The sequence below is a fragment of the Hypanus sabinus genome, chromosome 8 (genome assembly GCF_030144855.1).
Source record: "Hypanus sabinus isolate sHypSab1 chromosome 8, sHypSab1.hap1, whole genome shotgun sequence".
Classification (NCBI taxonomy): Eukaryota; Metazoa; Chordata; class Chondrichthyes; order Myliobatiformes; family Dasyatidae; genus Hypanus; species Hypanus sabinus.
The window spans coordinates 170,699,313-170,724,722 of NC_082713.1; the positions used below are offsets into that span (position 1 = coordinate 170,699,313).

At 45.9% G+C, this 25,410-nt stretch overlaps 2 protein-coding genes across 8 annotated transcripts in view; both read left to right on the forward strand.

Moving 5' to 3' along the window:
* The window catches only part of nr1h4 (nuclear receptor subfamily 1, group H, member 4), an 81,030-nt gene extending 74,934 nt beyond the window's left edge, over positions 1-6,096 (forward strand). For all 4 annotated transcript variants that reach the window (XM_059978551.1, XM_059978552.1, XM_059978555.1 and 1 more), the window contains exon 9: positions 5,519-6,096. In XM_059978551.1, coding sequence (XP_059834534.1) covers positions 5,519-5,757 — 239 coding nt within the window. In that variant the 3' untranslated portion in view covers positions 5,758-6,096. The remainder of the gene's footprint in view (positions 1-5,518) is intronic.
* An 8,035-nt stretch (positions 6,097-14,131) lies between these two features.
* The window catches only part of gas2l3 (growth arrest-specific 2 like 3), a 57,409-nt gene continuing 46,130 nt past the window's right edge, over positions 14,132-25,410 (forward strand). Inside the window, exons 1-2 of one of the 4 annotated variants that reach the window (XM_059978562.1) lie at positions 14,132-14,739; positions 18,524-18,669. The gene's annotated coding sequence lies outside the window, so the exon portion shown is untranslated. Of the gene's footprint in view, positions 14,740-15,142; positions 15,162-18,523; positions 18,670-19,644; positions 19,703-25,410 lie in introns of those variants that run through there. The other 3 variants (XM_059978565.1, XM_059978566.1, XM_059978564.1) reach the window with 3 other exon arrangements.

Below are 25,410 nucleotides of genomic sequence, written 5' to 3' on the forward strand. Positions count from 1 at the left end.
CGTCTACGGTAGTGTGCATCGACTCATACCTCATGTTACACCACATCCCCTCCAACAGTGTGCATCGACTCATACCTCATGTTACACCACATCCCCTCCAATAGTGTGCATTGACTCATAACTCATGTTACACCATCGTCTACGGTAGTGTGCATCGACTCATACCTCATGTTACACCACATCCCCTCCAATAGTGTGCATTGACTCATACCTCATGTTACACCACATCCCCTCCAACAGTGTGCATCGACTCATACCTCATGTTACACCACATCCCCTCCAATAGTGTGCATTGACTCATAACTCATGTTACACCATCGTCTACGGTAGTGTGCATCGACTCATACCTCATGTTACACCACATCCCCTCCAATAGTGTGCATCGACTCATACCTCATGTTACACCACATCCCCTCCAATAGTGTGCATTGACTCATAACTCATGTTACACCATCGTCTACGGTAGTGTGCATCGACTCATACCTCATGTTACACCACATCGCCTCCGGTAGTATGCATCGACTCATAACTCATGTTACACCATCGTCTACGGTAGTGTGCATCGACTCATACCTCATGTTACACCACATCCCCTCCAATAGTGTGCATTGACTCATAACTCATGTTACACCATCGTCTACGGTAGTGTGCATCGACTCATACCTCATGTTACACCACATCCCCTCCAATAGTGTGCATCGACTCATACCTCATGTTACACCACATCCCCTCCAATAGTGTGCATTGACTCATAACTCATGTTACACCATCGTCTACGGTAGTGTGCATCGACTCATACCTCATGTTACACCACATCCCCTCCAATAGTGTGCATCGACTCATACCTCATGTTACACCACATCCCCTCCAATAGTGTGCATTGACTCATACCTCATGTTACACCACATCCCCTCCAACAGTGTGCATCGACTCATACCTCATGTTACACCACATCCCCTCCAATAGTGTGCATTGACTCATAACTCATGTTACACCATCGTCTACGGTAGTGTGCATCGACTCATACCTCATGTTACACCACATCCCCTCCAATAGTGTGCATTGACTCATAACTCATGTTACACCATCGTCTACGGTAGTGTGCATCGACTCATACCTCATGTTACACCACATCCCCTCCAATAGTGTGCATCGACTCATACCTCATGTTACACCACATCCCCTCCAATAGTGAGCATCGACTCATACCTCATGTTACACCACATCCCCTCCAATAGTGTGCATCGACTCATACCTCATGTTACACCACATCCCCTCCAATAGTGTGCATCGACTCATACCTCATGTTACACCACATCCCCTCCAATAGTGTGCATTGACTCATAACTCATGTTACACCATCATCTACGGTAGTGTGCATCGACTCATACCTCATGTTACACCACATCCCCTCCAATAGTGTGCATCGACTCATACCTCATGTTACACCACATCCCCTCCAATAGTGTGCATTGACTCATAACTCATGTTACACCACATCCCCTCCAATAGTGTGCATCGACTCATACCTCATGTTACACCACATCCCCTCCAATAGTGAGCATCGACTCATACCTCATGTTACACCACATCCCCTCCAATAGTGTGCATCGACTCATACCTCATGTTACACCACATCCCCTCCAATAGTGTGCATCGACTCATACCTCATGTTACACCACATCCCCTCCAATAGTGTGCATTGACTCATAACTCATGTTACACCATCGTCTACGGTAGTGTGCATCGACTCATACCTCATGTTACACCACATCCCCTCCAATAGTGTGCATCGACTCATACTTCATGTTACACCACATCCCCTCCAATAGTGTGCATCGACTCATACCTCATGTTACACCATCGCCTCTGGTAGTGTGCATCGACTCATACCTCATGTTACACCATCGCCTCTGGTAGTGTGCATCGACTCATACCTCATGTTACACCACATCCCCTCCAATAGTGTGCATCGACTCATACCTCATGTTACACCACATCCCCTCCAATAGTGTGCATCGACTCATACCTCATGTTACACCACATCCCCTCCAATAGTGTGCATCGACTCATACCTCATGTTACACCACATCCCCTCCAATAGTGAGCACTGACTCATAACTCATGTTACACCATCGTCTACGGTACTGTGCATCGACTCATACCTCATGTTACACCACATCGCCTCCGGTAGTATGCATCGACTCATACCTCATGTTACACCACATCGCCTCCGATAGTGAGCACCGACTCATACCTCATGTTACACCACATCGCCTCCGGTAGTGTGCATCGACTCATACCTCATGTTACACCACATCGCCTCCGGTAGTATGCATCGACTCATACCTCATGTTACACCATCGTCTACGGTAGTGTGCATCGACTCATACCTCATGTTACACCACATCGCCTCCGGTAGTATGCATCGACTCATACCTCATGTTACACCATCGCCTCCGGTAGTGTGCATCGACTCGTACCTCATGTTACACCACATCGCCTCCGGTAGTGTGCATCGACTCATACCTCATGTTACACCATCGCCTCCGGTAGTGTGCATCGACTCGTACCTCATGTTACACCACATTGCCTCCGGTAGTGTGCATCGACTCATACCTCATGTTACACCACATCGCCTCCGGTAGTGTGCATCGACTTGGTCCTCAGGGACAAATGATAAACTCAAGTTTGAATGAGGGTGCTGATGTGAGGTTGCAGAATGCCCTACTCCTACCTTGTCTTCTCCACTTCAACAGTGACATAGTAGGGATCTGTGTCCGAAGAAAGGGTTAAACCTCTTGCAGTAACTGTTTCAGAACGCTAATATTTTGGCGAACATTCAATTGCCGTCCAGTGTGGATGAATGACGCAATGTTCCTCTGGTCTTTCCTTCTTCTCCAACCGGCAATGTTCCCCCATCAATGGTGACCCCTGACCCTCTGCAATAAGGAGTTGTGCTGCTGAGGACAGAGGCGTTCTGTGCCTTGACAAAGCTGGTCTGAAGCTCCTGTGCGTGGGGGAGTCGATGAATTCTATGGCCTGGATCCATAACCTTTCTGAGGAGCACAGGCACGACATCCAGCTGTGATCAACATCATCCCTGCATTGTGCAGTGGGAATAATTAGGCATGCTTTCTGAATGTCAGACGGGGAGATTATTGGACAGGGAAAGGGCATCAGAAGGATGGATTTTGGACACCAGTGTCCATGGCCTGATTTTGGCAGAGTTTGAAACAGAAGGTCAACACGAGCTTCTCCGTTAAATGGATAACAAACATGACTCCCACACCTGCAACGGGCGGGGGAGATGTCAATCTAGCAACAGGTGATATTCACAAACTTGTGCACTTTGGATAATTCTGTACATCCAGTACAGTGTACACTCTGCAGGTGGCCCGCGCACTGTACAATCTCCACTCCTGTGGGGCACGAGGCACCCGTGGAGGTTTCTCCTCTCCTCACCTCTCTCTGCCCACTAGCCCTCTCCCCGTCTTTATCAGATATGAGGCACCCTATCCAGACCTTGACAGGTGAGGCTATGATTCAGAGAAGAGGCTGTGTCTCTCTGAAAACTGGCATTCATTCCTCAACCACTCACAGATTTCCACAGACGTACCAAGGACGCCATTCTGACTGGCTGCATCACCTTCCAGTATGGGGGCGGAGGGGTGGACACTGCACAGGATCAAAAGGAGCTGCAGAAAGTTGAAAACTCTGCTCCATCAGGGACACTCGTCTCTGCAGTGGCCAGGGCATCTTCGAGGAGAGATAGCTCGAAAAGGTGGTGTCCATCATTAAGGAACCCCATCACCCAGGACTTGCTGTCTCCTCATCAGGGAGGAGGTTAAACATCTGAAGGTATCCAATCATTGTTCCAGGAACAACTTCTGCCCCTCTGCCATCCAATTTCTGAATGGACATTGAACCCATGAACACTACCTCACCACTTTTTTATTCTCTATTTTTGCACTACTTTTTAAATTTTTCTATTTTTTTATATATATTCACCTACTGTATTTCACATTTTTTCTATTACTGCTGCCGCAAAGATGATAAATTTCACGACATTTGCCAGTGATATTAAACCTGATTCGGATCCTGGTTAGTTACTTGTGCAGAAGGAGAACAGCCAGCTCCTGTCACCACTCTGAAATCAGAGTAAAGAGACGCCATATTTATGTAGAAGTTTACTAGTTGGATACAAATATTGACCAATTGGGAAGTGCGTGGAGACCACACACCTGAAATGATACCGATGTTTCTAGCGAACAGTTTCTGAGGTGCAGAGTGGTGGTAATAGGGATGAACCCCCACTACCTATTAAATACTCCCAATTGTGTGCATTTCAAACAGCCTCTGACAACAATGTTCAGCTCCGGGCCTTCACGTGTGGTTTAGCTACTAAGCCTGGCAGAACCATTCCTACTGACGTTGAGTTCAACACTGACAAGCAACTCCTGCAACACCGCTGGTGCCGAACTGTATCAGTGCCTGCCGTTGCTTTGGATTCATCAGATGCGTGGAGAGGGGGAGCCTGCTCCATGGGCAACAGCTTGCTCTCCATGTTGTACTGCCCTGGCTTGCATATCACGCAATATTCATGATGGAGGCCTCAAATGGAATCTCCACATTGAAGGCCAATTTTACCTCACAATTAGTAAAGTAACTGGTGAATAATAAATGTCACCTTACAATCCTTCATTTGCATCCTTACCTTGTCCCCATATGCTAACAGGCTCTGCCCCCCTGCTGTCCAAAGGAAAGCTGTGCTCTTCAAGGGCCTCATTTGTTTGGGTTGCCTACACACTATCTGTAAACTATCCTTACCTGGACCTCACCTTGTCGTAACCTCCACAGTTACTGGAGAAGTAACGTGCCATGTAGCCAAAACTGCCCAGCACATCACCAGCACCAGCCTACCTGCTATCACGGACAAATATACAGAAAGGTGCTGGAAAAAGGCCTGTAACATAATAAAGGATCCCACCCACCCTGCTCATGGACTGTCTGTCCCACTCCCATCAGGGAGGAGGCTACGTAGCATCCACGCCAGAACTACCAGGCTCAAAAACAGTTACTTTCCCCAAGCAGTAAGGCTGATCAACACCTCCCCCAGTAACCCACCCTCCACACCCCCAATCACCACTATTTCCCAACAGTCACTTTGTGTACAGACAATCTCATGCCTAGCATCACCTTATGGACATATAATCTATCTATGTATATAAGTGATCTTACATGGGTCAATATTTATTGCATTTTTAAAAATTATTATCGTGCTCTTTATCTTACTGTGTTTTTATTATTGTTGTGTTCTTATTGCACTGGTGCCTTATGCCTCAGTAAGATAAAGAACACAATAATCATTAAAAAGTATAGTAGTAGTATCTTACTGAGTTTCTTTTTGTGCTGCATCAGATCCAGAGTAACAGTTATTTCATTCTCCTTTACACTTGTGCACAGGAGATGACATTAAACACTCTTGAATCTTTAGCCGTCTTTCTCGTTGACACAGATCGGTTGTATGTGAAGGATCGGGACGCCATTGACAGGCTTCAGGAGCCGCTGCTGGACATCCTGCAGAAGTACTGCAAGATCACCCACCCCGGCGACCCTCAGCACTTCGCCCGGCTGCTGGGGAGGCTGACGGAGCTCAGAACCTTCAACCACCACCACGCCGACATGCTGATGTCCTGGAGGAGTAACGACCAGAAATTCACTCCTCTTCTCTGTGAGATCTGGGACGTGCAATGAGGTCCAGGTCCACCCCTGCAGCAGGACCAGGGCATCTCAACCGCATGACCATCAGACCAGAGGCCACAGGAGCTTTCAGCCCATTGAGCCCGCTCTGCCATTCTATCATGGCTGATTTATTATCCATGTCAGAGCTGGTCTCCATCTCCAAAGTGCTCAGAAAGACCATGCAGTGCTAACAGGGACAAGTCTCCAAGGTTGACCCCTAGCAACCAAATGTGAGGCTTATCCAGATTCAGCCAATCACCTATTTAAATAAACCTTCATGGCCTTATGTAACTTTCAATGTACATGTGACAAATAAAGTTAATCTTTATTATTATTATTATCTTTAATGCACCAATATCTCTTTGAGCTTGTTCCTTGTGTTGTGAGTGTTTGTTTTTCAGTGCTGTAGTGTTTAGCATGCAGGCTGTGACACCGTTTCAATTCCCGCCACAGTCTATAAGGAGGTTGTCCATCTTCCGTGTGACCATGTGGGTTTCCTCCGGGTGCTCTGGTTTCCTCCCACATTCCAAAGGAGTAAGTGTTAGTGAGCTGTGGGAATGCCAGAATGTGTGGTGACCCCAGTCGATCCCCAACACCAGCAACACATTTCAACGCATATTTCGATACACATGCAACAAATAAAGCTAAATTTTCCTTCATTCTATTGGTTCCCCATGCTTGGAATCCATCGGTGGCTGTGCTGCTATTCTCTATTATAAAGGTGCCAAAGAAATAGTATTGCCAATGGGTTCCTCAGTCAAAGGAGACAAGGTCAAAGTAAATTTCAAGTTCAGGATTAATTGTCATTCAACTATACATGAATGCCCACAACACAGCCAAACAAAAACGTGTTACTCTGGGACCAAGGAACAAAACGCAGTTCTAACAGTCATACACAGCACAACACACATATATTATATATAAGATAGCAAGTACATAAGACCATAAGATATAGGAGCAGAATTAGGCCATTTGGCCCATCAAGTCTGCTCCACCATTTCATCATTTTTCCTCACAGCCCCAATCTCTGCCTCCCCTCCCACTCTGCTATAATTCTTCATTCCCCAACCAATCAAGAATCTATCAGCTTCTGCCTTAACTATACATAAAGATTTGGCCTCCACAGCTGCCTGTGGCAACGAATTCTGCAAATTCACCACTCTCTTGCTAAAGAAATTTCTCATCTTCATCATAAAATAAGATGTTAAGATGGTGTCCTCTAGTCTTTAGACTCTCCTACCATAGGAATCATCCTCTCCACATCCACTCTATCAAGACCTGTCACCGTTAGTTAGGTTTCAATGAGGTCACCCCTCATTCTTCTGAATTCTAGTGAATACCGGCGCAGAGCCATCAAAAGCTCTTCATACAACAAGTCGTTCAATCCTGGAAATACTTTTGTGAACCTCCACTGAACACTCTGCAGTGTCAGAATGTCCTTTCAAAGACAAGGGGACCAAAACTGCTCTCAATGCTCTAAGCAGGGCCTCACCAGTGCTTCATAAAGCCTCAACATTGCATCCTTCTTTTTATGCTCTCGTCCTTTTGAAACAAATGCTAACATCACATTTGCCTTCCTCACCACAGGCTCAACCTGCAGGTTAACCTTCAGGGAATCCTGCACGAGGCCACACCACCCCCTGGCATTCCGGCGGAGGGCACGACTCCGGCGCCTCTCTCCTGGCATTCCGGCGGAGGGCACGACTCCGGCGCCTCTCTCCTGGCATTCCGGCAGAGGGCACGACTCCGGCGCCTCTCTCCTGGCATTCCGGCGGAGGGCACGACTCCGGCGCCTCTCTCCTGGCATTCCGGCGGAGGGCACGACTCCGGCGCCTCTCTCCTGGCATTCCGGCGGAGGGCACGACTCCGGCGCCTCTCTCCTGGCATTCCGGCGGAGGGCACGACTCCGGCGCCTCTCTCCTGGCATTCCGGCGGAGGGCACGACTCCGGCGCCTCTCTCCTGGCATTCCGGCGGAGGGCACGACTCCGGCGCCTCTCTCCTGGCATTCCGGCGGAGGGCACGACTCCGGCGCCTCTCTCCTGGCATTCCGGCGGAGGGCACGACTCCGGCGCCTCTCTCCTGGCATTCCGGCGGAGGGCACGACTCCGGCGCCTCTCTCCTGGCATTCCGGCGGAGGGCACGACTCCGGCGCCTCTCTCCTGGCATTCCGGCGGAGGGCACGACTCCGGCGCCTCTCTCCTGGCATTCCGGCGGAGGGCACGACTCCGGCGCCTCTCTCCTGGCATTCCGGCGGAGGGCACGACTCCGGCGCCTCTCTCCTGGCATTCCGGCGGAGGGCACGACTCCGGCGCCTCTCTCCTGGCATTCCGGCGGAGGGCACGACTCCGGCGCCTCTCTCCTGGCATTCCGGCGGAGGGCACGACTCCGGCGCCTCTCTCCTGGCATTCCGGCGGAGGGCACGACTCCGGCGCCTCTCTCCTGGCATTCCGGCAGAGGGCACGACTCTGGCGCCTCTCTCCTGGCATTCCGACGGAGGGCACGACTCCGGCGCCTCTCTCCTGGCATTCTGACGGAGGGCACGACTCCGGCGCCTCTCTCTTGCGCAGCTGCAAACGGGCGACACTGTAGCTTGAGACCAGCTCCTCACTACGATGAAAGCCAGCAGCTCCCCCACCACTTGACAATAAATCAGTGAATCAGACTTGCAGCATTCCACATTAACAATGTCCAACTGCGTTTGTGATCACAAGAAAAGCAACTAAGATGATCACTGTCAGACTGCACACTGCCTTCACCTATCCACCCCAATGCCTCCCTGACACAGGCATTGGGGTACATATGTCCACATGGGCCAGATGGACAATACTCCAGGGTTCTGAAGGAGGTGGCTGAAGAGATTATGGAGACAGTAGCAATGATAATTCAAAAATCACTAGATTCTGGAATGGATTCAGAGGAAAATTTCAAATGTCACTGCACTCTTTAAGAAGAGAGGGAGACAAAAGGCAGAGAATTATAGGCCAGTTAACCTGACTTGGAAAATGTTGGAGTCCATTATTAAGGATGAAGTTTCGGGGTACTTGGAAGCACATGATAAAATAGGCCGTAGTCAACATAGTTTCCTCAAGGAAAAAGCTTGCCTGACAGATCTTTTGGAATTCTTTGATGAAATAACAGGCAGGATAGATGAAAGAGAATCGGTGGATGTTGGGTACTTGGCTTTTCAGAAGGGCTTTGACAAGGTGCCACACATGAGGCTGCTTAACAAACCACGAGCCCATGGTGTTACAGGAAAGACTCTAGCATGGATAAAGCAATGGCTGATTGGCAGGAGGCAAAGAGTGGGAATAAAGGGAGTCTTTTCTGGCTGCTGGTGCCTAGTGGTGTTCCACAGGGGTCTGTATTGGGACCAATTCTTTTCACGTTATATACCATTTAATTGGTGGCTTTGTGACCAAGCTTGTTCCTTGTTACAAAGATAGGTGGAGGGGGCAGGTGGTGTTGAGAAAGTGGGCAGTTAACAGAAGGTCTTGGACAGGTTAGGAGACTGGGCAAAGAAGTCACAGATGGAATATAATGTCGGGAAGTATATTGTCATGCTCTTTAATATAATGAATAAAGACGTAGACTACTGTTTAATTGGGAAGACAATTCAGAAATCTGAGGTGCAAAGGGACTTGAAGGAATCGTACAGGATTTCCTAAGGGTTAACTTGCAGGTTGAGCTGATGGTGAGGAAGGCAAATGCAATGTTAGTATTTATATCGAAAGGACTAGAATATGACAGCAAGGATGTAACACTGAGGCTTTGGTAAGACCACACGGAGTATTGTGAGGTTTTGGCCCCTTATCTATCTATCTATCTTTCTATTTATCTGTCTATCTATCTATCTATCTATCTATCTATCTATCTATCTATCTATCTGTCTATCTATCTATCTATCTATCTGTCTATCTATCTATCTATCTATCTATCTATCTATCTATCTATCTATCTATCTGTCTATCTATCTATCTATCTATCTGTCTATCTATCTATCTATCTGTCTATCTATCTATCTATCTATCTATCTATCTATCTGTCTATCTATCTATCTATCTATCTATCTGTTTGTCTATCTATCTGTCTATTCATTTATTTGGATATGGAGTGGAATAGATCTTCTGGCCCTTCAGGCCTTGTCGCTCAGCAATCCTCTGATTTAATTCTGCCCTAGTTCAGGACAATTTCTTTCTTTTCTTTCTCTTTAAATGTTTTTATTAATTTTTAAACAAACATAAGTGAAACATGAATACAGAGAGTTTGAGAGTACATAGTTAATAGTTTAAAAAACATTCAAGTAGATGATAATCCATATATAATAACCTCCCAAACTCATAGTAATTACGAACAAAGGAAGTAAAAAAAAAACCCCAAAAAAGAGAAAAAAAACCTAACCAACATGGCCATTGCATAATGTCAAATATACACAGTAGCGTCAATAACTCCGCACCTCCATCCAAATAATTAAGGATAATAAAAATGAGGTTTAAAAGACAGTTTAACTCATATGAAAATGTTGAATAAATGGTCTCCAAGTTTCTTCAAATTTAACTGAAGGGTCAAAGACAACGCTTCTAAGTTTTTCTTATCTCAAACACTGAAATATAGTTGGAGGATTAATTTCTTTCCAGTTCAATAGAATAGATCTTCTAGCCATTAATGTAACAAATGCAATCATCCGCAGGGCTGAGGGGGATAAACGACTATTATCCGCCATTGGTAAACCTAAAATTGCAGTAATAGGATGCGGTTGGAAATTGATATTCAGAACTGTTGAAATAATACCGAAAATATCTTTCCAGTAATTTTGCAAACAGGGGCAAGACCAAAACATGTGGGTCAATGAAGCGACTTGAGAATGACATCTGTCACAGGTTGGATTAACATGAGAATAAAATCGAGCAAGTTTGTCCTTGGACATACGAGCCCTATGAACAGCCTTAAATTGTATTAGGGCATGTTTAGCACAAATAGAAGAAGAATTGACTAATTGTAAAATTTTCTCACACTGCTCAGTGGGTATAAGACAGTGAAGTTCTTTTTCCCATTCCTTCTTAATTTTTTCTGATACTTCTGGCTGTATTTTCACGATCATATTATAAATGATGGCTACTAAACCCTTCTGACAAGGATTCAGAGCTAAAAATTTTTCCGTAATGTCCGATGGACACAATTTCGGAAAAGACTGTAACTCATTGTTCAAGAAATTTCTAACTTGTAAATATCTAAAAAAAAATGAGTTTTAAGTAAATTATATTTATTAGATAGCTGTTCAAAGGACATAAAACTATTATCTAAAAATTGATCACGAAAACATGTTATACCTTTTGTTTTCCATAAAACAAAGGCTTGATCCATAAAAGAGGGCCGAAAAAGAAAGTTAGATATTATAGGGCTTGATAAGATGAACTTATTCAAGCCAAAAAATTTATGAAATTGAAACCATATTCGCAATGTATGTTTAACTATGGGATTAGTTATTTGTTTATTCAATTTAGATAAAGAAAAAGGAAGTGAAGATCCTAAAATTGAAAACAATGAAAAGTCTTGTACAGATTTACATTCCAAATTTACCCATTGTGGGCAAGCTGCTATAGTCGATTCTTGTGTCCAAAATATTAAATATCGAATATTAACTGCCCAATAGTAAAATCTCAGGTTTGGCAAAGCCAAACCACCCTCCTTCTTAGGTTTCTGTAAATATTTTTTGCTTATTCTGCCACAGATAGGAAGATATTTTGGAGTCAATAATATCAAAAAAAGATTTAGGAATAAAAATTGGTAATGCTTGAAATAAATATAAAAATTTGGGTAATACCATCATCTTAATAGCATTAATTCGACCAACCAATGACAAAGATAATGGAGACCACCTGGTGAGGACAATTTACAATGACCAATTAACCTACCAACCGGTAAGTCTTTGACAGATCTATAGTAATTGGGAGGAAACCGGAGCACCTGGAGTAAACTCACCCGGTCACAGGAGAATGTACAAATTCCTTGCAGACTGCAGGTGGAATTGAACCCCAGTTGCTGGTAATGTAAAATGTTGTGTTAACCAAGTGCTATGCCACCCTAAGAAAGGATTGGAGAGGGTCCAGAGGAGGTTCACGAGAATGAAAGCTTTATTGCATGAGAAGCATTTGAAAATTCTGGACCTCAGAATATCCCTTTAGAAGAGGAGGAATTTCTTTAGCCAGAGGGTGGTGAATCTGTGGAATTCACTGTCACAGACGAAGTCATTTGGTATATTTAAAGAGGCAGTTGATAGTTTCTGGACAGGGTATAAAAAGGTTAAAGCAGAACAGGGATGAGATGGAAAATAAATCAGCCATGATGGACTGGCGGGAGCTGTGCTGATGGACCGATTGTTGTATGGTCTTTACCACTATATATGACTTTGAGATTCACTTTCTTGCAGGCATTTACAGAAAAATAAAGAAATACAATAGAATTTTACATAAGCAAAAACTGAGAAACAATCAACATGCAAAACAGGAGAAATTGTGCAATTAAGCCGATAATACTGAGAACATGAGTCGTTGAGTCTGAGAGAATCTGTAAATTGTGGAATCAGTTCAGTGTTGAGGTGAGTGAAGTCATCCACACTGGTCCAGGAGCTGGATGTGTGGAATCAGTTCAGTGTTGAGGTGAGTGAAGTCATCCACACTGGTTCAGGAGTCTGATGTGTGGAATCAGTTCAGTGTTGAGGTGAGTGAAGTTATCCACACTGGTTCAGGAGCTGGATGTGTGGAATCAGTTCAGTGTTGAGGTGAGTTATCCACACTGATTCAGGAGTCTGATGTGTGGAATCAGTTCAGAGTTGAGGTGAGTGAAGTCATTCACACTGGTTCAGGAGTCTGATGTGTGGAATCAGTTCAGAGTTGAGGTGAGTGAAGTTATCCACACTGATTCAGGAGTCTGATGTGTGGAATCAGTTCAGAGTTGAGGTGAGTGAAGTTATCCACACTGGTTCAGGAGCCTGATGTGTGGAATCAGTTCAGAGTTGAGGTGAGTGAAGTCATCCACACTGGTTCAGGAGTCTGATGTGTGGAATCAGTTCAGAGTTGGGGGGAGTGAAGTCATCCACACTGGTTCAGGAGTCTGATGGTTGAGGGGTAATAACTGCTCCTGAACCTAGTGGTGTGGGTCCTGAGGCTCCTGTACCTACTTCCTGATGGCAGCAGCACGAAGAGAGCGTGACCTGGGTCATGGGGGTCCCCGGTGAAGGATGCTGTTTCCCTGTTACAGTGTTTCATGTTGATGCGCAGAAAGGTGGGGACAGCTTTACCTGTGAAGGACTGGGCTGCATCACTACTTTTTATAGAATTTTCTGTTTAAGGGCCATTGGTTTTTCCTCATCAGGCTGTGATGTAGCCAGACAATATGCTCCTCACCATACATCTATAGAGGTTTGTCAAAGTTCTAGATATCCCGTTGAATCTTGCAAACCTCTGAGGAAGTAGAGGCACAGCTGTGCTTTCTTCATAACTGTACTTACGTGCTGGGCCCAGGACAGGTCATCAGAAACGATTCCGCTGAGGAATATAAGGTTGCTGACCTTCTCCACCTCCGATCTACCGATGAGGACCGGCCTCTGAGTTCCTCCTCCTGAAGTCAATAATTAACTCGTTGGGCTCGCTGACATTGAGTGAGAGGTTTTTGTTGTGGCACCACTCAGCCAGGTTTTCAATCTCCCTCCAGCATGCTGATTCAGCACCACCTTTGATTTGGCAGTGACAACGTCATCAGCAAACTCGAATATGACACTGGGGCTGGGCTTAGCCTCACAGTCTAAAGTGTAAAGTGAGCAGAGTAGGGGGCTAAGCACAGTTTCGTGATGCACCGGTGCTGATGAAAATTGTGGAGGAGATGTTGCCAATCCAAAGTGACTGTGGTCTGCAAGTGAGGTAATTGGGGATCCAGTTACTCAGGGAGGTGCTGAGGCCCAGGTCTTGAAGCTCATTGATTAGCTTTGAGGGGGGACAGTATTGAATGCCGAGCTGCAGTCCACAGAGAGCGTTCTGATGTATGCATCTTTGCTGTCCAGATATTTCAGGGTTGAGTGACGAGCCAATGAAATGTATATTAAAGTTTAAATTGAATAAGGAATGCATATGATTATATATGATTATATGGACTTGATTGATTAAGATATTTTTTTCTGCTGATGTTTAATAGGATATTGTTATCTTATTATCAACGTGACTTCAAGTCTATTGAATTCATAATTTACTCATTATTATGTTATGTTTTTTTATATGTATATATGAAAATCAATAAAAAAATTGAAAAAGAAAGAAAGGAATTGAAAAAAAAGGGCAAAAATAGTGAAGTAGTGTACTTGGGTTCATTTTCTGTTCAGAAATCTGATGACGGTGGGGGAATGTGTTGTCCCTAAAATAAGTGTGTCTTCAGGCTCCTGTACATCCTCCTTGATGGCAAGTGCTGGGTCTCGGTACCATTTTCAGCGTATGTTAGTGATAATAAACCTGATTCGATCTTGGGGAGTGACTAGAAGCGGAAACTCCACTGGACCCATGCAAGAAGCTGATGGGTAGGGGGCTTTCCTCATTACTTTCCCAGCACCTGCTGTAACGGCAGATGGGTATTGATATGAGGGGGATAGTCACACAGCTCTGAACGGGCTGAACGGCCGCTGCCCTGAGGGAGATGTTGTGATTACCACGTGGCTGATTGAAGGCCACGCCCCCGCACGCCCCGCCCCTGACGCCAGCAGCCGGCCCGCTATTGGCTGTTTCGAATGGCGCTGGTTTCTGCCTGAATGGCGGTTTAGCTGATCCCGGTGAGCTCCAGGATTTGCAGGAGATAGAAACTGAGCCGGGACGCTTCTGGACAAAGGAGAGAGAAACTTATCCGGAACGGTCCAAGACAGGGCAAGTGATCCGAGACGTCCTGGATTTGCCCCGGGACGGGTAGCATGACTGGACAGGGCCAGGACGGCCCGGGATTTTAGGAGAGAGCCGGTGAGACTTTGTTTCTTTTATTCGCTACAGTTGGATACAATGTGCCCCGGGACGGATGCAATGCGTCCGAGGACGGAACCGGGGAGAGAGGGGCTGCAGGTGGGTCCGCCGACCGACACATCCAAGTCCGCCTCTGCACAGCTTCTATTGGCGGAGAAACTTTTCGGGCATCTGCTATTGGGTGCAACGGTGTCCATCAAGAAAAGAGGGCGGGGCAGCTATAAAGGGATCGGCTCGGCTCACTGGGGCGGGGATGGGAGAGGGGTCCCGTCTGCAGACCCCCGATTGATGTTGACCCCAAATTTGGCTTTAGACTGTAGAACAACAATGTACTACTAAGGAGGGGATATTCTTCCCTATAGTGGGAGTGTCTAGGACCAGAGGGTAATGCCTCAGAATAAAGGGACGTCCACTTACAACAGGTATGAAAAGTTATTTATTTAGCCAGAGTGGTGAATCTGTGGAATTTATTGCCGCAGACGGCGTTGGTGACCAAGTCACCGAGTATGTTTAAAGTAGAGGCAGGTAGGTTCTTGATTAGTCAGGGTGTGAAAATTTACCGGGAGAGGGGAGAAAAATGGTGTTGAGAGGGAAAGTAAATCGGCCACGACCGAATGGTAGAACAAACCTGATGGGCCGAGTGGCCCGGTTCTGCTCTTGTCTCTCGTGGTCTTAAATCTGTTTCATGTATCTCTATTCTCTGATGTAAACCTGTGCCATCCAGTTCTAGATCACCTGTCCTGCGAAAAAGACTATGCCCACAATATTATAAACTTGGTGGTCCCCATTAGGGACGCAAGCAGTCCCTCCTGGTGAGGTGTCTCTTCACTTGCAAGTCTGTCGGTGATATACCGCATCCAATGCTCCCTCCATATCCGTGAGACCTGACGCAGAGTGAGGGACCACTCTGTCAGCCCCGTGGCCACTCATTTCAATTTGATTTCCTTATTTCATTTTGATATGTCTAACACCAGGAGACCGAACTCATGCTGAAGGGGCAACACTTTTATTGCTCTGCATATCCTCCAACCTGATGGCATGAACATTGATTTTTCTAACTTTTGGTAACTCCCCCCACCCCTTCTCTTTTTTTCATTTCCCACTCTGGCTGCCATCTTCCTTCCCTTCCCCTCACCTACCCCTTCCCCTCACCTACCCCTTCCCCTCACTACCCCTTCCCCCTCACTACCCCTTCCCCCTCACCTACCCCTTCCCCCTCACCTACCCCTTCCCCCTCACCTACCCCTTCCCCCTCACCTACCCCTTCCCCCCTCACCTACCCCTTCCCCCCCTCACCTACCCCTTCCCCCCCTCACCTACCCCTTCCCCCCCTCACCTACCCCTTCCCCCCCTCACCTACCCCTTCCCCCCCTCACCTACCCCTTCCCCCCCTCACCTACCCCTTCCCCCCTCACCTACCCCTTCCCCCCTCACCTACCCCTTCCCCCCTCACCTACCCCTTCCCCCCTCACCTACCCCTTCCCCCCCTCACCTACCCCTTCCCCCCCTCACCTACCCCTTCCCCCCCTCACCTACCCCTTCCCCCCCTCACCTACCCCTTCCCCCCCTCACCTACCCCTTCCCCCCCTCACCTACCCCTTCCCCCCTCACCTACCCCTTCCCCCCTCACCTACCCCTTCCCCCCCTCACCTACCCCTTCCCCCCCTCACCTACCCCTTCCCCCCCTCACCTACCCCTTCCCCCCCTCACCTACCCCTTCCCCCCCTCACCTACCCCTTCCCCCCCTCACCTACCCCTTCTTCCCTTTCTCTCATTGTTCACTGTTCTCCTTCAGACATTTACCTTTTCCACCTAAAACCTCCTAGCTTATTTCATCCCCTCTCCAACTCACCTACCTTTCCTGTCATCTCTCACCTGCCAGCTCGTACACCTTCCCTTTCTCCCCTTATTCTGGTGTCTGTCCCCTTTCCTTCCATTCTCATGAAGAGTCTCATCTCACATGAATCTGTTTACTTTTAACTTGTGTTGTTAATGCACCTTATTATTAATTTATTTGTGGCAATATTACTATGTTTTGTGTGAGTTATATGTACAGTACTGTTCTTTGACCAGAGGAATGTTGTTTCATTTGGTGGTATACGTGTGTACAGTTGAATGACAATAAACTGAAGCTGAACTTGAAATGTTGGCTGTTTATCCCTTTCATAGATGCTGCTAGACTTGCTGAGTTCCTCCAGCATTTTGTGGTGAGCTTTCCAGCATCTGCAGAATCTCTTGTGTCTTTAAGATCTTCCTCAGCCTCCTGTGTTCCAGGAAGACCAGCCACTATCCAATCTCCCCTTTTACCCATGGCGTTCTATCCGGGTCACCCTGACAAATCTCTCAGTTGCTACCATACCCTTCCTGTTGCGTGGTGATGAGAATTGTAGGGGGAGCAGGAAAGAAGGGCTGAATGGCCTATTCCTCCTATTCCTGAAGCTCGGTGGACAGTGCTGCTGCCTCACAGTACTGGTGATCCAGATTCAGTGCTGACTTTGGGTGCTGTCTGTGTGGAGTCAGCACGTTCTTCCAGTGACTGTGGGTTTCTCCCGGGTGCACCAGTCTCTTCCGACATCCCAATGAATTGTAGATCATTGGGTTAAGTTGCTGCTTGAAATTGCCCCTGGGGTGTGGTTGAGATTCATTTATTTGTCACATGTACATAGAAACTTAGTGAAACTTTTTAAAATGTTTAAGCCCCATCACCCCTACTGGGGCATAGGCTGCTAACAGTAGCTCACCAGCGTTCTCTGTCCTGGACCAGTCTTTCACACTGTCTCCAGGTGTAGCCCATCTTGGCGGATCCTTCCTTGCCCAGGGATGATGTCTCTGGAGCTTCTGTAGGTGTTTCTCCAGCTCTGGATTTTTATGGGATGGGGTTTACTAGCCCCATGCCCAAGCCGCCTCCTCTCACAGCGAAGCTTGGGGCTGTCCACATCCACACACGAGACAGGCCTCCAGACAGGTTGAGGGGGAAATGATGGAGGAAATAAAAATCTATCTTTGAAATTTAGCATGAATTCAGTTCAGCACAGGCATGATGGGCCAAAGGGCCTGTTCTTCAAGTTCAAGTTAATTACTTTTGCCTCTGTCCTCCAATCACCTTAAAGTAATGCCACCTCGTATCAGCCATTCCACCCTGGCTGTCCATTTGACTTATGCCTCTGATTACACGGATGGAACTTCCCATCTCTGGTGGTCTGTCCTTCCAAACCTATCAAACCTGGCAGTCTAGGGATGGAACTCTCCCATCTCTGGTGGTCTGTCCTTCCAAACCTATCAAACCTGGCAGTCTAGGGATGGAACTCTCCCATCTCTGGCAGTCTATTTCAAACCTATCAATGGGCTTTAAGCTGCTGGCCACAAAAGTACTTGGTTTGAGGTCAGTGGGATTGAACAATAACCCTGTTACGACCCACACCCTGTGCTTCAGTATTATCCTTGGCAGAGGACGTCAGAAGGTTAAAAGAAATTGGGGATTGCAGGCCAGGCAGGAACTGTGCAGAGGGAAACAAGAGTTAAAGTTTGAGGTAGAAGACTCTCCACTTGAACTAAGACCTCCTTTTGATTTGCTCATAAACACAAGAGATTCTGCAGATGCTGGAAATCCTGATAAGACAATTGCCCCAGTGTAGGAATCAAACATAATTTAGAAACACAAGTAAGCCTCACAGCTCTCCAAGCCTATTGCTTCACTTAATGACACCATTGCTGAATTGATGGTGACTTCAAACTGCTGAGGATCACTGGCATCTCCCTCATCCATGTTTGTAATATTTACCAGGTACTTTGCAAGTGAAGGGCCTGAAGCACGTTGAGGATCCCCACCACCCCTCCCACAATCTCTTTGACCCTCCACCATCGGGAAGGAGGTACTGGAGCATCAGGACTAGGACTGCCAGACCAGGGAACAGCTCCTTTCTTCAGGCTGTGAGTCTAATGAGCCCCCGTCACCACCGATGTCTTGTCCCTAGGACAGCAAGCTATTTACAGTTTACCTGTATTTCACACTACATGAACTTTCAATTATACTTAATTTATTTATGATATTTTATTTTAAGTTCTGTGTGAGATGTTTTGTGAGTCTGGGGGGAATGTTGTCTCATTTGGGTGTATATGTACAGTCAGATGACAATAAACTTCAAGTGTGAAGGAGAATGAAACAATTGTAAATATCCCATTTGAAGGAGTGTTATTGAACTTGATCTTCACATTCCAATTTACCAGTGGTTACCTTTCCCTTCCTTGATTATAAACACAACAGATTCTGCAGATGCTGGAAATCCAGAGCAACTCACAAAATGCTGGAGGAACTCAGCAAGTCAGGCAGCATCAATGGAGGGGAATAAACCGTTGACAATTTGAGCCAAGACCCTTCATCAAGACTGGAAAGAAAGGGGGCAGAAGGCTCACTTTCTTAAACTCAGGAGATTCTGCAGATGCTGGAAATCCAGAACATCAGACACAAAGTACTGGAGGAACTTAGCAGGTCAGGCAGCATCAATGCAGAGGATTGAACAGCTATTGTTTCGAGCCGAGACAGTCACCTGCCAGCTTGTACTCCTCCCCCTTCCACCTTCTTAATCCAGCTCCTGCTCCCTTCCTTCTGGAACAAAAGGGGATTCACTCACTTGCCCATCCATCGAAATGTTTCCACAATCAATGATTTCACTTTAAGGACTCTTTATCTCAGTATCTCTCATTCTCATTATTTATTGCTTTTTAGTTATATTTGCATTTGCTCAGTTTGTCTTTTGTACTCTGGTTGATCTTTCATTGATCATTATCTAGTTACTATTCTATAGATTTGCTGAGTATCAAATGAATCTCAGGGTGTATGTGGTGACCTTTGTACTTTAATAATAAAATTTACTTTGAACTTTGAAACTTCTCAGTCTGAAACGTCAACAGTTTATTCATTTCCGTGACTGCTGCCTCACCTGCAGAGTTCCTCCAGCATTTTGTGAGTGTTTCTTTGATTTGTGTATTGTTCTTTGAATTTGACTTGGGAGAAAAGCTCTTAACTTTGCAGCTAATTGGGTGTATCTCGTTCCGTTCCAGTCAAATGGCTTATGGTCAAACATACAAGTACAGGAGAAAACTTTTTTCTCCATTACTGTGCCTGGGTGTGGTGTGTGAGCAGTTACCTGCTCCATTATTGCACTGTGGGTGTGTTTACAATTACCTGGCCATCAGCCAAGTTTTCAGTAAACCACACCCACAGTGTCAAGTGCAAGATCCTGAAGTAGCCGGGGCTTAAAAAATGGAGGAGGTGCAGATGTTGATGTTTACTGGAACAGTTAGGGAGTGTTTAAAATAAGTTGGTGGGGGTGGGGGAATGAGAACCTGAGTGATAGGCATTTGGTACACAAGCTGATGCATCATGTTGTGAGACTGAGAAGCAGACGGTAGGGCAAAATTACAGTCAATGGGTGAGCTGAAATGTAACATGGGGCAAAATCAAAAAGGAGATGAATATAGGGCTGAAGGTGTTGTATTTGAGTGCAAGCAATGTACTGGATATGGTAGAAGATCTTGCAGCATCTTATGAGGGAGAGTGGGCCAGCAAGCATGTGTGAAGGGGAAGAGATCAGGTTTCTCTGCTGGTTCAGACATTGCTGCCTTTGATATCCTCAGGACTGTTTGGTGCTGGGAATTCTGTCTCTGTCTGGAGTAGCTCAGGGCCCGGTTATCACTGGGGAATTAGGAATATTTGGTAAACCAGAACTGGAAGAGCAAAGAGATGGGCAATACAGGGATTAGTGAATCAAATAGGGTGGGGTCACGATGGGTGGGAGGGGCTGTGAATTCAGTCCTGGAACTGAATCCAGAGGAAACTGTGATCTCAGTGTTTCTGAGCAGAATTACTCAATCACTTCAAGCTGGCTCACGCGACTGTGTTAGTTACAGTTTTAGCTTGTTCTCCTTTTACAGTCAATGCTTTAGAAGTAAAAATATACACATTACAGGTCAACCTTGATCTCCATACACGTTTATATGTATTAGGAATTTGTGGCCTGTTGGCATGACAACCAACAATAAATAATATTCAACAATTATAAGAATAAAGAATTATATAAAAAATAAACTTGAGGTTAAAATAAGTATATAAAGGAACTTGGAGATTGCAGTGATTACTCAGACCAGAAATGACTCACTTTACTGGTGAGTGGAACAGCTAGCTTGTGGTACACCCGCCTTGAATCATGAAGGGGACGTCTGTGGACCAGAATCGTGGCTGGGATCCAGCGAGTAAAAAAATCAATGCGCACACTGTTGGCTGTGTCTCCACTCGTGTTCTTGCCTCTGGTCAGAAGATTATGGGTTGAGATTCATTCCTTTAGAGAACTGGACATCAACTCCAGAATGATAAACAAGAGAAAATATGCAGTTGCTGGAAATCCAGAGAAACTCGTGCAAAATGCTGGGGGACCTCAGCAGGCCAGCAGCATGTATGGAAAAGGGTAAACAGTCAACGTTTCCAGCCAAGACCCTTCATCAGGACCACAATATTGAAATGACTCGATAATGTGGATGTGGAGAGGATGTTTTCTATAGAGAGGGAGTCTTAGACCAGAGGACACCACCTCAAAATAGAAGGACATCCCTTTAGAACAGATGAGGAATTTCTGTAGTCAGAGAGAGGTGAATCTGTGGAATTCATCACCGTAAGTGGTTGTGGAGGCCAAGTCATTGGGTATACTTAAAGCGGAGATTGGTAGGTTCTTGATTAGTCAGGGTGTCGAAGGAAACAAGAAGGCAGGAGAATGGGATTGAGAGGGATGCCACGATGGAAAATGGCAGACCAGACTCAATGGGCCAAATGGCCTAATTCTGCTCTTTGTTCTTGTGATGCTCCTGATGCACCACTGAGAGGAGAACTGGAATTGGTGAGGGAGTGCCACACTTTGAGAGGCTGACTTTGAGATACTATGGAAAATGGAGGTTGCATCCGACCCATTGGGTAGGCATGAAATCGTTGTATTATAAATTGGAGCAAAATTCTCTCAGTATCTAGGTACCAGATAAGTGCACAGATACCTAAATAAGTTTTTTTTTAATAAAAAGGAAAACATGCTGCAGAACTATAAACTTTGCCAGCTCCAACACTGGCACTTATCTCCCCAGGACTGAGTACACTATCAAAAGGTAAAGCCTCAAAAAATGTGGCATGGATCATTAAGGATCCCATCACCAAGGACTTGCCCTCTTCTTATTGATGATTAAGGAGGTGGTACAGGAGCCTGAAGGCTAGTACTTCACATGACTTGTGTTGCAGGAGCAGCTCCTGCATCCGATTTCTGAATGGACAATGAACCCATCAGCTCCACCTCAGTTTTTTTTTGCTCTTTTTGCCCTGCTTATTTAATTATTTGTATAGTGTGCTCCGGAAGAATGTCTGTGTGTTCCTACCGTGTGCACGTGGGTTTCCTCCCACAGTCTAAAGTTGTGAATTGCCCTGTGTGTAGGCTTGGAGGGATTCTGTGCGTTGCAGCTGGAAGGGCCTGTTCTGCACTGTATCTCTAAATAAAAATACAATAAATTAAGTCAGAGTAACTATCAATAACTCACTGCTGTTTGCAGGAACCTCTGCAAAATTAGCTGCTTCTCACTGCTACCAGTAGGAAGGAGGTACAGGACCCACATCACCAGGTTCAGGAACAGTTATTACCCCCCAGCCATCAGGATCCTGAACCAGTGTGGATAACCTCCCTCACCACGACACTGAACTGATTTCACAACCAATGGACTCAGTTTCAGGGACTCTACAAATCATGTTCTGAATATTATTTTTTAATTGCACAGTTTGTCTTTCACACATTGGCTGATTGTCAGTCTTTGTGTATGTATAGTTTTTTAAAAAAATTCTATTGTAGTTCTTTATTTTTCCTGTAAATGTCTACACAAAAGAGAATCTCAAGGCAATATATGGTGACATATACGTAATTTGATAATTTACTTTGAAGAAGTTCCTTCTTAGTCCATTTTGATTCTTTCACCTCTCACCTCAAACTTGTGACCTCTGGTATGCAGTGCCCCTTCCTGGGGAGAAAAGACAATGTCAAATGAACCAGTGATTGATGCGTGCTCTGACGAGGGGATGAAAGATGAGACCCAGTAGAGAGGGGTGTGGAGTTGGGAGACAGAGGTTGGGGGGGGGGGGTGGGGTTTAAACTCTGTAGTCGGGACACAAGGCTGCTGGTGCTGGAATCTGCTAGAAATGCAAAGACGTGATGTGAAGGGCAGATGGAATCAGATAGGGGAGGGGCAGGAAGAGTATTGAACATTTACACTGGGGGGGGTGCCATTTTATTAGGTACAGGAGGTAATTTCGTGGCTGCAGGTTGAGAGAGCTCCATTTCCTATAAGACTCTGTGCTGGGTCCTGAACACAATGTGAATGTTAATGATATGCTGGTATAGCCATTCACTTCAAGGTTTGATGTGTGGTGCATTCAGAGATGCTCTTCTGCACATCAGTGTTGTAACGTGTGGGTATTCTCACCTCCCTGTCAGCTTGAACCAGCCTGGCCATGCTCCTCGGACTTCTCATTAACAAGACCTGATGCTCACTGGATTTTTTGTTTGTTTTGTTTTCTGAACCATTCTCTGTAAACTCTAGTGACTGTTGTGTTTGAAAATCCCAGGAGATCAGCAATTTCAGGGATACTCAAACCATCCTGTCTGGCACCAACAATCATTCTGTCAAAGTCACTTTGATAACATTTCTACCCCATTCTGATGTTTGTTCTGAACAATAACGGAACTTCCTGACCGTGTCTGCATGCTTTTATGCATTGATTTGCTGCTACATGATTGGCTGATTAGGTATTTGCATTAACGAGCTGTAAAGGTGTATCCAATAAAGTGGCCGTGGAGTGTGTGAATGTACCTGTTGCAGTTTGAATTCATCTTGCTAAATATGCCTGGTATAAGACTACGAAACATAGGAGCACAATTAGACCATTTGGCCCATTGAGTCTGCTCTGCCATTTCACCTTGGCTGATTTATTATCCCTCTCAATTCCATTTTCCTGCCTTCTCCTGGGAAAACTTTGACAACCTCACTAATCTGGACCCTCTCCAACGCCATCACATCCTGCCTTGGATAAGGGGACTAAAACTGCTTACCATACTCCACGTGAGGTCTCACCAGTGCTTCAGCATTATATTCTTGTTTCCATTGTCTAGTCCTCTTGAAATGAATGCTAACATTGCATTTACCACCATTACCACTGACTCAAACTGCAAGTTAACCTTTAGCGAATTCTGCACAAGTCCCATTGCACCTCTGATTCTTGAATTTTCACCTTTTCAGAAATAGTCTATGCCTTTATTCTTTCAACCAAAGTAGATGACTATACACTTCCTGGCACTGTAAGATGCATCTGATTCCCCATATTGACCTGTATGTTCTATAATTTGGAATCTTCCTGCATGTTGCTGTTAGTAAAACTGTAATCATTCTCAGCATTAGAGGTGAATTAACGAACAGTATTTTCAATTTGAAGTCTTCAACTCAGTGGTGTGAGAGAGCTGATGATCTGCTGGGTCTATGACCTTCTCAACTGCCACGATGAGGCCACTCGCAGGTTGTAGGAGCAAAACCTCATATTCCCTCTGGTTAGCCTCCAACCTGACTGCATGAAATGAACATCAATTTTTTTTCCCAGCTCCCCCTTCTCTCTTTTTCAATTCCTCATACTGGCTCCTGTGTTACCCCCTTCTCCTTTCATCTGGCCATCACCTCCCTCTGGTTCCCCTCTTTCCCTTTCTCCCAAGGTCTGCTGTCCTCTCTTGTCACCTTTTTTCTTCAGTCCGTTAACTCCTCCACCTTTTTACTTCAGTCCAATAACTCCTCCACCTATCCCCTCCTAGCTTTTGACTTCTTCCCCCTCACCTGGTCTCACTTGCCAGCTTGTACTCCTTCCCCTTCCCCCACCTTTTATTACACTGGCTTCTCCCCCCTTCCTTTCCAATCCTGGTGGAGGCTTGTGACCAAAAATGTCAAATGTTTATTCCTCTCCACAGATGCTGCCTGACCTGCTTTTTCCTCCAGCCTGTTGTGTGCTCTGGATTTCCAGCATCTGCAGAATCTTTAGTGTTTATAACTTGCAGGATTTGTAGAGAGTAGGTCATATTGTGTAGTGTTCCAGCAGGGGGTGGAGCAGGAGGCCATATTCCTGTCACCTGTGAAGAGCAGACCATTACCGTGATTCTCACTCACTGGTGAGACTGCAGTCTACTGTGTCATTGGTCACCCAGTAATGGGAAAGATATTGTCAAGCCTCAGTTATGGGAAAGGTTGGCCACACGGGATCTTTCTCTCCTGGTGTGCAGGAGAATGAGGGGTGACCTCACAGATGTGTAGAAAATCACGAGGGGTATGGATAAGGAGGACAGTCATTGTCTCTTCCCCAGGGATGTGGAGTCCAAAACAAAATGAGACAGATATAAGGTAAAAGGGGAGAGGTGAGAAGCTAAGAGGTAAATTCTTCAGGCCTGTGAGAAGTGAGGACCTGGAATAGGTTACCAGAGGAAGTAGTTGAAGCAGGTACCATCGAAACATTTGAGGCATTTGGATAGGTACAGGCAGGGGAGGGACATGGTGGGTTGTGAACTGCACACTGGCACCTGGGACCAGCAGGAAGGATGATGTGGTCGGCATGGA